Consider the following 12,390-nt stretch of genomic DNA (forward strand, 5'->3'; position numbering starts at 1 on the left):
CCTGCAGCAACTAATGCGAGATCCATCAGAGTGGTACAAGCGGGTGCAAACCAGTAGGAGGTCCACCCTGTTACACCGAGGAACGAGGAACCAAACGACGGGGAACCAGCGGCAGAGGTTTTCCCGCAGAAATAAACTTGGACCTTCAATAACAGCGGAGATTGCCAGCAGTGGACTAAGTTACAGGACATGGTATCAGGAATCCCCAAAAGTTTGGTTGAGGGAGAAGAGACGTTGGCCTTTTTCGTGCTGAGTGTTTACATTATTACTCTTCATTACTCTCCATCAGCCCTTGTTTAAGGTAGTTCATATTAGGAGTATAGGCTACTAGGAGTTGTTAGCAAGTAGCTAGTTGTTAGTTTTGTACTTGTGAATTAGTCAGTTTCCCTTGTGTAGTTATTCTTTTGTACATTGCTAGGTGTAGAGGTAGGGGTAGCCAAATCCTTTAACTAGGCAGTTTTGTTAGGTTTTTGCAGCAGTATAGTTTAATGTGGGGTAGTCTCAGTTATTGCAAATAATTTCATTGCACTGTTTAATGTATTGCTTGTTGTTGCATTAGTTGATTGTTATGTATTGTTTGTGGAGTTAATGTATTGATTCATTGGAAACATATGGTTGTTAATGTATCAATACATTTTGATTTAATTGTTATATACTGTTATTTTGATGTTTTGATTATTGCTACGTAGTTATGTATTATTGCTAATGTATTGACTTATAATTAATGTCGTGGATATTATGGATTTAGTGGTGTATATTAATGTGCTGCAAATGCTTCTGTTATTGTTCTCCAAAATTGTTTAGTTCAAAATGTTAAGTTGCCATCTGTAATATGGTTCTATTTTAGTTCTATGTAATTTTTCATTGGTATATTGGTATAATGTGTCTGTTTATTATGTTGTTCGCCGCCCTGAGTCCTTCGGGGATAGGGCGGGGTGTAAATATAAAGTGAAATGAAAAGAAATATGCATGTGAGTATTCAGATCAATTGGAACGAGCACCTCCCCCCAGCCTACCCAGGATTCTAAACCAAAATTTAATCCAGTTTTAGAATTCTAATTTGTGGGAGAAAACATGCCTGCACTCATAGACCACGGGTAATCGGATCTAAGTGGGATTCTCTGAATGGGAAGGGAAGGGAGAAAGAGAGAAGAGAAAGCTGAGCAACAAATTACCATGCTGGTTAAAAGTAACATGTGAATGGCAGCCTTTGTATCTGTATGGCCACCCTCAGTGATCATTAGACAAGTAAAATGGTCATTGGTAATTATGGCAAAATATCTATTGTTCAGTCTTTATGCATGTATTTCGAAAAGACAGTAATTTTCTTTTTGAAGATAAAGTCAGTATTTGATTCAAGCAGGTTGGATTTTTCTAATTCAAATCTTGGGCTGGGATCCACAAAAAATAAAATGTGTGCATAGGAGAGAACAGTGTGTGCTGTTGGACTTTGTTTCTGACTTTTGGTACAGTTATATTTACTGCCAAGGTATTCTTCATTATGGACAGAAACTTGTATTTGACCTTACACATAACTGCAAAATAGTAAACAACACATACACACCTTCTGTCCTTTCTATGTATGTCTTTGGGAATTGGGTTTCGCTTTTGAGTTTAATAATTTTTTTCCAAAAGGTTTTCCAGCAGAAAAGCTTTTTGAGTAATTCAAACTTTCCAAAAATTAAACAAACAATCCGTATTATTTTCTCTTAGAAGCCATCATCATATTTTTCTTTCTTTCTCTAGGGATGCAGCCGATTGTTGGTTACAGTGGATTTAAACCTCACTAATGCAGAATTCATCCAGTTCTATTTTATGTATGGATGTCTGATTTCTCCCAACAGTCGTAACCAAGGAGTTCTCCTTGAGTACTCTGTGAATGGAGGCATTACCTGGACCATCTTAATGGAAATTTTTTATGACCAGTTCAGCAAGCCTGGGTAATAAATATATTCTTGTTTCTCTTGCAGAGTCAGTCTTGACTATAAGTTTTTCTTTCTTTACTTTGGAAGGTTTGGAGGGATGTGCTTCACTTCAATAGGCTGGACAGCAGTTGGTAGGCCACTACGCCATGTATTAGTATACAAAGCCAGTGTACATAGAGAGAGGTCATGAGAGTGAGCATGCTGGCATCACTCCTACTACACTGGTCTAGCTCTGCCCCTTTGTTAACACATTTATCACGTGTAGGTACAGCGCTGTTATTAGGAACATTCTCCTACTTGTCACTCTCCAGAGGACCAGACCGAGGGATGCCCTCTTGTCTTTGCAGTAAGAGGCAGATTCTATTTAAAAAATTGATTGAGGGTTAATTGGGAGGCGCCACCCACTTCCTCTGTACAGTACATTTTTTCCGCCTTCTGAGTGAATACTTACAGACTCAGTTTCTCTGTTTAAGACAGTCGGCTGGCCAATTTCTTGACAAATAGTTCTTGTTCTTTCCATGAAGAAGATCAGACTGAGCAGCTCAGATAGCATTGTGGGCTAAGGACTTGGGCTGTTTCTCTTCCTTGGGCCAGGAGAAAAGCATGTGTGCAGTGAGAGTTTCAGTCTTGTCACCCTAACCCAGATATCGGCTCTGTGCTTCCAGCTGAGTCGTTGGGAATGATAGATATTATGCTGGTGTGAACTATAATAATAAACTATATAGTTTGCTCTTAATAAGAAAGCACTTTACATAAGAATAGATACTTGAAAAGTAAATTCTGAAGAATTTAAGTACAGCCCAGGAATAATACTTTTAAAAAAATAGGTTGTCTCTGCTGTATGGTGAAATCTAATTCAGGATTAAATTGCTTGTCACAGTAACTTGGCAGATCAAATGTGTACACTATGTGAATTGTCCTTGTAGTTAATTATCATCACAGCAAAACACAGAACAATCATTTAATTTCACTATCTCTCTATGCCCTAGTGCAGAAAGAGTGAAGCAAATCAACAAACATTTATTCCAAATGCATTCCTTTTATTGTTCCTTGTGTTAAAATTTAGATTTTAAAGAAGTTTTCACATGCCATCTCTTAATTGCTGCTTTTTAGTTTTATGAACATTCTCCTTCCTCCTGATGCCAAAGAAGTGGGAACCCGTTTCCGCTGGTGGCAACCCAAGCACGATGGTCTTGATCAGAATGACTGGGCTATCGACAACGTGCTGATATCAGGGTCAGCTGATCAGAGGACAGTGATGTTAGACACTTTTAGCAGCGCCCCACTGCCGCAACACGAACGCTTACCTGCAGATGCAGGACCCGTGGGGAGGATAGCTTTCGATATGTTCATGGAAGACCGGACAACAGGTAGGAGTCCAGGTGGATGAGAACTTGATAAGCATGTCAGTGTCTCCCCCCACCCAGCCCGATAACATTTCTCTGCCTTGTTTGGTTTCAGAAAAAGCTTCACCTGCAGAATTGCCTCCAGCTGTTTTAAAGCTCAAGAAAATGCTAAAAGCAAAGTTAGTAACTCCAGAACCAGACATAGAGGGGAAAAACTGGTTCTGTTATAATGCAAGCTTCTAAAAAATTGTACAAGCACAGTTAAAAGATGGAATAATTATTTCATTATAATTCATTAATAATCTATTAAAGATTTAACAATCCTGTAATTTACACAGGTATTACACAGTCAGCAGTTTTAATTCTCAAACACAGTCATTTTTGAAAGTACTGATCAAAATGTTGTTTTCTTCAGTGAACGAGCATTGGCTGTTCCACGATGACTGTTCAATTGAAAGGTTTTGTGATTCCCCTGATGGTGTCATGATGTGTGGTAGCCATGATGGAAGGGAAGTTTATGCTGTCACTCATGATCTGACTCCAACAGAAGACTGGATTATGCAATTCAAGGTACCAGATTTGATTGCTAAAGCTTACAGTTGTACTGTCTAAACTACAGAACTGATAAACAGTTTTCTAAGGGTTGGTGAATCAACCAGTGTTTGTAATAAGCTCTGAGCCCTGTTGGGAAGGGCGGGATATAAATAAAAGTATAAATAAAAAATAAAATAAACGTTCCAGACCTTAGCACCTACTCCAAAAGTGAGAAGCTGATCATGACCCCCCCTCTACAATACCGAAATATCACACTACCATCCAAGTGAACTTCAACTCTCATTATCACTGACATGTCTGAAATTAATTTTATTTTTTAACATCTTCTTGCCGTCTACCAATTATTTCAAGCATTTAATCTGAGAAACTGTATGTCTTTATTGCATATTGATGTCACCATTTTACCATTTCCCAAATCCCCAGATGACTTTGCCCAACAGTTATATGTAGAGGTTAAAAAGCATACGAGAAAATATTGAACCTTGAGAAACCTCACAGGATAACTCTCATGGAAGGAAACGGAATCACAAAGTACAAGGGTTCACTTCTTCAGATCTTACCTAGAACTACTTTCAAAAATCAAAATTGTGCAACACTGATCATTTTTGTTCATGGATGTTTTTGTTCTTGCTTGAAAAAATAATCTCCTTTAATTAGATTTCAGTTGGATGTAAAACTTCAGAAAAAATTGCCCAAAACCACGTCCACGTGCAGTATTCCACTGATTTTGGAGTAAGATGGAATTACCTAATCCCTCAATGCTTACCTGCTGACCCTAAATGTTCTGGAGCTGTTTCCCAACCATCGGTCTTCTTTCCAACAAAAGGATGGAAAAGGGTAACATATCCACTCCCTGAGAGCCTTGTGGGAAAGTAAGTATGAAATGCCATTTGAGTCACTGATATTGTTTTAAGCTCAATGCGGATTGAAGACTGTGGGACTTTCCACAGTGATAGTAGAGCTAAACAGGAGATTGAGAGAAAGTACTGCAAAGAAGAGATAATGATCATATGAAAAAAATAGTGTGGTAAAACAAAGGCATTAAGGCCTCTTAATGCTTTTGTTTTACCACATTGTTTTTTCATGAATGCCAATTGTCTAATCCATTTGTAGAAGCCAAACTCCACACTAAGAGCAATGCATCTTGCACGTTGATGCATGTTGATTGTGGGTGATGCTGGGCCGGCATCAGCATATCCTTTGGTGCGGCAGCTTCCGAGATCCAGGATTTCTGACAGGACCCACTTCTGCTGATGCCCCTTGAACACTCACTTGCTAGCTCTTCACTACTCACAGTCCTTGCTGCACACCCTGCCTGTTGCCACTGAGGCAAAGGCTGCAGAGAGTATGAGCATGGGCAATGGGAGGGCTCTTGGACAGGCAATGGAAGAACAGGGAGGATTCATTTGGGTGGGGGAGAGGGAAGGAAGGCACAAGCAGGGGGGCTGCTGGTAGACAGAAGGTGGGGGTGGGGCTAGGAACTTTCTGACAGGTCTTCCTGAAACCTAGAAATGTCCTTGGTCACAAGATTGTCTTGTCTGGAAGTGCAATTGAACAACTATGATCTCAAAATCTTCACTCTGGCTTTATGCTGATTCATGACAGGTAACCAATTTAGTATATTGCAGCAAAACCGTCTTGCCCCATATTTATTTATTTATTAGATTTTTATACCGGCCCATCCCCGAAGGGCTCTGGGTGGTGTACAACATATAAAAATACAATATAAAACAAGTAAACATTTAAAGCAGCGATAAAAATTTCCAGTTCTTGTTCCAATTATATAAAAAGCTCAGCAAATTAAAATGGCGTCCAGCATTCCTATAGTAAAAGGTCCCTCACCCCTTAAAGAGTGGACCGGCCCGAACCGGCCTCTGCGCTCTGCAGAGGCCAATTTGCTGGTGATCCCTGGCCCCTCCATGATGCGGCTAGCCTCTACCCGGGCCAGAGCCTTTACAGCTCTGGCCCCCGCCTGGTGGAACGCTCTCCCTCCAGCTGTGCGGGCCCTGCGGGATCTCAACGAGTTCCGCAGGGCCTGCAAGACTGAGCTGTTCCGCCAGGCCTTTGGAGAGGCTGGCCGCTGATGCCCCCCCCCCCCCATTAACATCTATGGATCCTGCCGTCCCTCCCCTCTTTTAGGGGATTGGTTAGCAGGTCGCCTCTTATTGTATTATTTATTGTATTTGATATTAATACGCTGCTTTTAATGGGGTTTTAATGATTCAAAGACTATAGAGCCATTTATTATGATTTATTTAATGATTTGAGATTTATTGATTTTATTTTGTGCTCTATTTGTATATTCATGCTCACCGCCCTGAGCCCTTCGGGGGAGGGTGGTATATGAATGAATGAATGAATGAATGAATGAATGAATGAATGAATGAATGAATGAATGAATGAATGAATGAATGAATAAATAAATAAATAAATAAATAAATAAACAAACCAGACAGGAATCTCGTGGCATCTTGCAGACTTACATGACATTGTTCCAGCACAAACTTTCATGTACTACAGCCCACTTCTTCAGAGGCAATGCAAAAGTCTTTGTATCAAAATGAGATAGGTCTAGTCCTCAAAAGCTCATGATGAAAGAACAGTTTATCTGTATTTAAAATATCAGGAGAGTCTTAATTATTTCGGCTTTATTATATATATCTAACGCTAGTCTCAAAAACAAGATTGAGCAACTTCTCATGGGACCTCACTGTGATACTGAGTTTGGCGTTCATGTGAATCAGCCATCAATTCCTCATTTTTACAGTTTGTTAGTGTCAGCTATAATTTTATCACAGTTGCGGCAGTGTGTATTAAAAAATCTCCTTATTAACCTGCCAGGCTTGTGTTACAGTGATTCAAATTATTGTACTTTTAAAAAGTGAGACATCTTAATGTACCTTGAGGCATCTTGTATCTTATCATTCCTCCTGCATCAAAGCATATCCTGTAAGTCCTACAAATATGTGTACCTCATGGATATAATGACTTTTCCCCATGTTCTCGCTTCCTCTTCTTAACCCAGCCCAGTTCGGTTTAGATTCTATCAGAAGTATTCTGACCTGCAATGGGCAATTGATAATTTTTATCTGGGACCTGGCTGTGTAGATAACTGCAGAGGCCATGGAGACTGTCTGAAAGAACAGTGCATCTGTGACCCGGATTTCTCTGGTCCAAATTGCTACTTGACTCAGACTTTGAAGGTAATCAACATATATTTTGGTGTGGACTATACATGGAGAAGGATGTGATAAAGAAAACCTAGGTACTAGATGCCTGTGGTAGATTGATTTAGCATACAAAATTCAGATAGAGAAATCACGAATTTAAAAATATTCTATAGTCAAAACCTTTGGGAAGAATAGGCAGCCTAATCCAGATGGGGAACTAAACGGGGTAAAGCACAGGGCTGTGTTGATGACCCCCACCCCACCCCCACTGTGTAAAGGAAGTCCTGCCGGCACAGCAAGCAAATGCCCCTCAGTTCCAGAGCAGATGAACCTGGAAATCAGGGCCACTGGGCAGAGGTGTAGCTAGGGAAAATGGAGCCCAGTGCAAAATCTGAGCTTTGTGTGCCCACACCCCCCTCATGTTGTTGGTGTTTTTTGTATTTTTAGTGTTTTTTCAGTTTTTGGCCTGCAGGGGGCACAGTTTTTAGACTAGCAACACCAACATTTCAGGGTACCTTTAGGAGACTCTCCTGATGATACCACCCAGGTTTGGTAAAGTTTGGTTCAGTGGGTCCAAAGTTATAGACCCTCAAATGTGTAGCCCCCATCTCCTATTAGCTCCCATTGGAAACAATGGGGGATGAGGGCACCCCCTTTGGGAGTCCATAACTTTGGGCCCCCAGAACCAAAACTCCCCAAGCCTGGGTGGTATCATCAGGAGAGTCTTCTAGATATACCTTGAAATTTTGGTGCTGCTAGCCAAAAACTGAAAAAACACTTAAAATACCAAAAACACAAACGTGAATTTTTGCGCCACCCAGGCTGCTAGCCCAGTGCAACGCGCACCCCCTTGTCCCCTTGTAGCTTTGCCTCTGCCACTGGGGAACTGTGCTAGCATCCAGAACAGACACCGGCATGGGGGGGGGGTTCCCAGGGGTGGGGCCAATGTTAGCTTCCATCCCAAGTTAGCAGTCAGTTGTGCCGCAGCCCCAGCCCTGGACCACCCTTTTGGGTGAGTCAGTTGGGCTACATGAAGAGCTTTCCAGCAACAGAAAGGATTTTTTGCTGTTTCCTCCCTCTCTGAACCTCTGGAAAGCCCATTGGAGGCAGTGCGGCTCCACCTCACCATGGCATTCTGGTTTATGCTGTAAACCACTTAAAAGTTGATCTGATCTCCAAATTGCATGGAAATCGTAAGTTAAGTTTTTTGGCTGTGGTCTGTAAGTAGGAAACACACTCCACAGACTTACCTATTATGGTTGCAGGTAGATAAGATACAATCCTGTTAGCCTTGGTCTTTCAGCTAAACTTTGGGTTTGAAGAATTTTTCCAGGTGGAAATTCAGCAAATGCAACTTTCCCATACACTTGCCACAAATATGTCAGATCTGTGCTGGCCTTCTCTGAACATTGTAGTACAGAGGCGTTCCTCCCATTGGGCAAAGTGGGCAGTTGCCCAGGGCGCCACCTTGTGGGGGACGCCAAAAATGCAGGTGGGATTTTTTTTGAATTTTCAGTGTTTTTTCTGTTTTTGGCCTGCAGGGGGTGCAGTTTTTAGGCTGGCAGCACCAAAATTTCAGGGATTTTTCAGGAGACTATCCTAATGATATCACCCAGATTTGGTGAGGTTTGGTTTAGGGAGTCAAAAGTTATGGACTCCCATAGGGAGTGTCCCCATCCCCCATTGTTTCCAATGGGAGCTAATAGGAGATGGGGGCTACACCTTTGAGGGTCCATAACTTTGGACCCCCTGAACCAAACTTCACCAAACCTGGGTGGTATCATCAGTAGGGGCTCATGAAGATACTCTGAAATTTTGGTGCTGCTATCTTAATAATTGCACCCCTGACAGCAGGCACGCCCTAAATTTCCCCAGATTCTCCTTTTAAATCTACCCCCTTCCTGCCAATGCTTGTTTTCTTTCTTTCTTTCATTCTTTCAATGCCTAATAAAGGTTGTTGTTGTTGTTGGGGGGGCATCAAACTCAGGTTTTTCCCAGGGCTCCAGTTTGCCTAGGTATGCCACTGTTGTAGTAAGAGCACCCAATCTCAAGTGGAGCAAGATCCAGTGACACCACACCATGTTGCTGCTACCATGAAGTATGCAGCTCTCAGCCCTTCTTTGTCCCATAACTGACTGAATGCTCGACTGATTTTCATCTAATGAAGCAGGCACAGTCTGAGCAATAAACCTGAGTTTTGGATCCAATTTAAAAAACAAAATAAAAATGTTAAAGGTAAGTTTACTGTGTACAACCAACATTTGTAGAATTGCAAGGTGAACATATTCATTGTAAACTAAGTGGGTTTTTAAAAACAAAAACAAAATTGGCATGAATTTTATGAAGGATAGAATTTCTAGCCATTATACTGGTAGAATGCTTAGCTATTGCTCTTGCTCCGCTTCCAGTATGATAATTTAAAGCCTTTGTGTTAGATCCTGACAGCTTTTCCATTAGCAAAAGAGGGAGAAGGGGACCCCAATGGATCTTTTTATAAAGGTTATGCTAGGGATCATGGGATCCAAGTGGACAATAAGCAACGTGGGACAGGTCTGCAATGAGAAGAGTGAAATTGCCCTTCTTCCCTACTTATTTTAGCACCAAAGCTGGTAGAATCCAATCTTTGAATCAATTTTATCCACTCTGCAAACAGGATTATATAATACTCCAAGAACATACAGCACATGTTTAGAAAGGCCTTTTTTAAAAAAAAAAAATCACATTTTCCTAAGCTTTTTTAAAGCAATGGAAAGGGTCTGCATTATCCCCTGGATTCTCAAATATTGCAATCCTTTAACAGACTTTCCTGAAGGAGCGTTTTGACAATGAAGAAATCAGACCAGATCTGTGGATGTCTCTGGAAGGTGGTACCGCTTGCATGGAATGTGGGATCCTAGCAGAGGACACTGCTCTGTATTTTGGAGGGCCAACTGTGAGACAGGCAATCACCCAGGACTTGGATCTACGGGGTGCAAAGTATGTCAGGTTACTTCGCAGGGTTGGTGTTGAGCTAAGGCACTTCTGCAAGATTGTTTTTAAATAATGAGAGAGGAGTGGTTCTGATTTTAAAAAAAGAAAGAGGCCTTTCACTCTTAGGCCAAGGGTTGCCAACTTTGGGGAATGGGACCTTAGGAGGGAAGGGTTTGCGAAAGGGCGCAAGCTCTGGGTGGGGTGGGGGACCTATAACAATAGAGTCAATCCTCCAGAGTAGCCCTTTTCTCTAAGGGAACTGACCTCTATAGTCTGGAGACGCATTGTAATTCCAAGAGATTTCCAGGTCTCACCAGAAGATTGGTAGCTGTACTTAGGTCACCCATTTAGAATCAACTGAGGAAGGAAGGCAGCACCTTATTCAATGGTGGAAGCCCAACTTCCAGCATCTTCAGAAGAAAGCAGGACTTTGCAAGCTTATAGGCTTTACTGACAATCTCTCTCTCTCCCCCAGACATATTTTAAAGATTTCCTAGTATGACAATTTATGTGGGAAACAGTAGGAGGCATTCCCAGGTCTTCTCACCCAGCATCCTCCCACTAAATTTATACCGGAATTTTTTTAAAAAGTGTGGGAATTGATCACTGCAGATTCTCCTGTCCTTAGTCATAGCCCCAGTCCCTAGCAGAAATGCATATGGTGTTGATACAGCTCAAGGCTATTCCTGTAGCTAAAGCAATACCTGCCTATCTCCATTAAAAAAAAACTTCTAACGCTTGTGAAACAAAATAAATGTCCATTGGCATCTTAATGGCTATCATTTATTCCATCATGATGATTTTAGCCCGCTGGTGCTTTTGTCTTTGCAGGGAGGCTTCCCATGCAGCAAAGAAGCCCTTTGGAGGTGTCACTGGACTTTTGTTTTCTTTTACTACAATAGACAAACACAGCTAGCTAGTGGTACCAGCTCAGCTCTGGTAACTCACATGAGACTATGGGGTGCAGAAACATGTAAAATTGCCATTGGTCCAATAGCTTGACATCCTTTCCAGCACACACATAGAAGTGATATTATCATGTTGAGCAATGTTATAGGATTCCTTTGAAACTATATTGTTTCACCATAGAAACTACGAATTCCAGTGAAATTCTAGAATGTCACCCCAACATAATAATATTACTTCTAGGTTTGTTTTGAAAGTGAAACTGTGCCATTGGAACAACAGCAATTCCACTGCCATACTAACAAGCTGTGGTGAGTGACTGCGGCGCTGGGCTGGAAGTCTGATAGCCAGAGCAGTCCGGAATGGCCAATGGACCTGAAAATCATGTTCATATATGCACAGTCTTCCTCCACGTTCTGTTACAGTTGACCAACAGGACTATCGCACTATTGACTTTTGCTAAAAGTTTTTCATACAGCACATGACCATCTTGAATAAATTAGGTGTAATCTCCAAAAATATTTGTGTACTGACTACAGATCCAAACCAAATCTTACACTGATTTGGCCCCTTGACCTGAGAAGAGCCTAGAACACTAATGTTTCTTTTTAACTTATTTGTCTGATGACTCTCCATGCATCTGGCAATGTCACATATATCAACAGAGATTAGATCCATTTTCTTTGAAAAAAGACAAAGAGATGTAAAAAGTTGCTTGGCAATACGTGTCCTGTTAATGTCCTGTCCTGTCCTGTCTTGCCTAAGGCTTGGGAAAAGTCCAGAATTATGATGCTAAAGAGACAGATTCTTTCTTCAGCACTTTTAGCCACCATAGCTTTGTCATCTCCAGGATCCCCCTATTCAGAAGTTCTTATAGGGGTTGACTAGCCTATATATGGCTCCTTCCATGGACTCTTTTTGTAATGCCCTAAGGCAGCATTATTCATTTGTTCATGTTACAAATGGGGACACCAACTGGCTTAGTGAGTTCTTCTCCATTTTATCCAATTATGGAGGCTTCCTATTTGGGGCTCTTCTACAGTTTTGTATTTCATTTGGTAAACGTGACTGTTTATGCAAGGATTTGATTGGCACATGAACTAAGCAGCCTTTGAAGCGTAGATAATGCAGATTTCCACAGGTCCAAATAGACAGTGCTACCACCTTAATGTCTGATGGCATTAGACTCCAGAAATTCGATTGTCTTAAGGTCCAAAAGTGTTAAGTTCTGGACCATGTAAAGTTAAAATGTGCTCTGCATCACTTTATTAATTCTTTGTCCTTTGTTCACTGATGTTGCTATTTTTTTTAATCCTTCCCGTGGTCCAAGGAGCTCAAAACATCCTCCATTATATCTTCAAGACAACACAGTGAAGTAGATGGGGCCAAAAGAAAGGGACCGATCCAAGGTTGCTCAGTGAACTTGATTGGGGGAATAGTGATTTTAACTCACATCTTCATTGTCCTTATCCCTCACTTTAATTACCATTACCAGTATGCAGGGTCTCTGTATCTTTG

The 12,390-nt window shown here is 41.3% G+C and overlaps 1 protein-coding gene across 2 annotated transcripts in view; it reads left to right on the forward strand.

Annotated features, from left to right (window-relative positions):
- RELN (reelin) overlaps nt 1–12,390 on the forward strand; it is a 370,687-nt gene that overhangs the window by 321,863 nt on the left and 36,434 nt on the right. For both annotated transcript variants that reach the window (XM_048499920.1, XM_048499921.1), the window contains exons 49-54: nt 1,747–1,940; nt 3,039–3,295; nt 3,687–3,841; nt 4,484–4,698; nt 6,852–7,029; nt 9,797–9,972. In XM_048499920.1, the coding sequence (XP_048355877.1) occupies nt 1,747–1,940; nt 3,039–3,295; nt 3,687–3,841; nt 4,484–4,698; nt 6,852–7,029; nt 9,797–9,972 (1,175 nt within the window). The remainder of the gene's footprint in view (nt 1–1,746; nt 1,941–3,038; nt 3,296–3,686; nt 3,842–4,483; nt 4,699–6,851; nt 7,030–9,796; nt 9,973–12,390) is intronic.

This window comes from Sphaerodactylus townsendi, linkage group LG06 (genome assembly GCF_021028975.2).
Source record: "Sphaerodactylus townsendi isolate TG3544 linkage group LG06, MPM_Stown_v2.3, whole genome shotgun sequence".
NCBI classification, from domain to species: domain Eukaryota; kingdom Metazoa; phylum Chordata; class Lepidosauria; order Squamata; family Sphaerodactylidae; genus Sphaerodactylus; species Sphaerodactylus townsendi.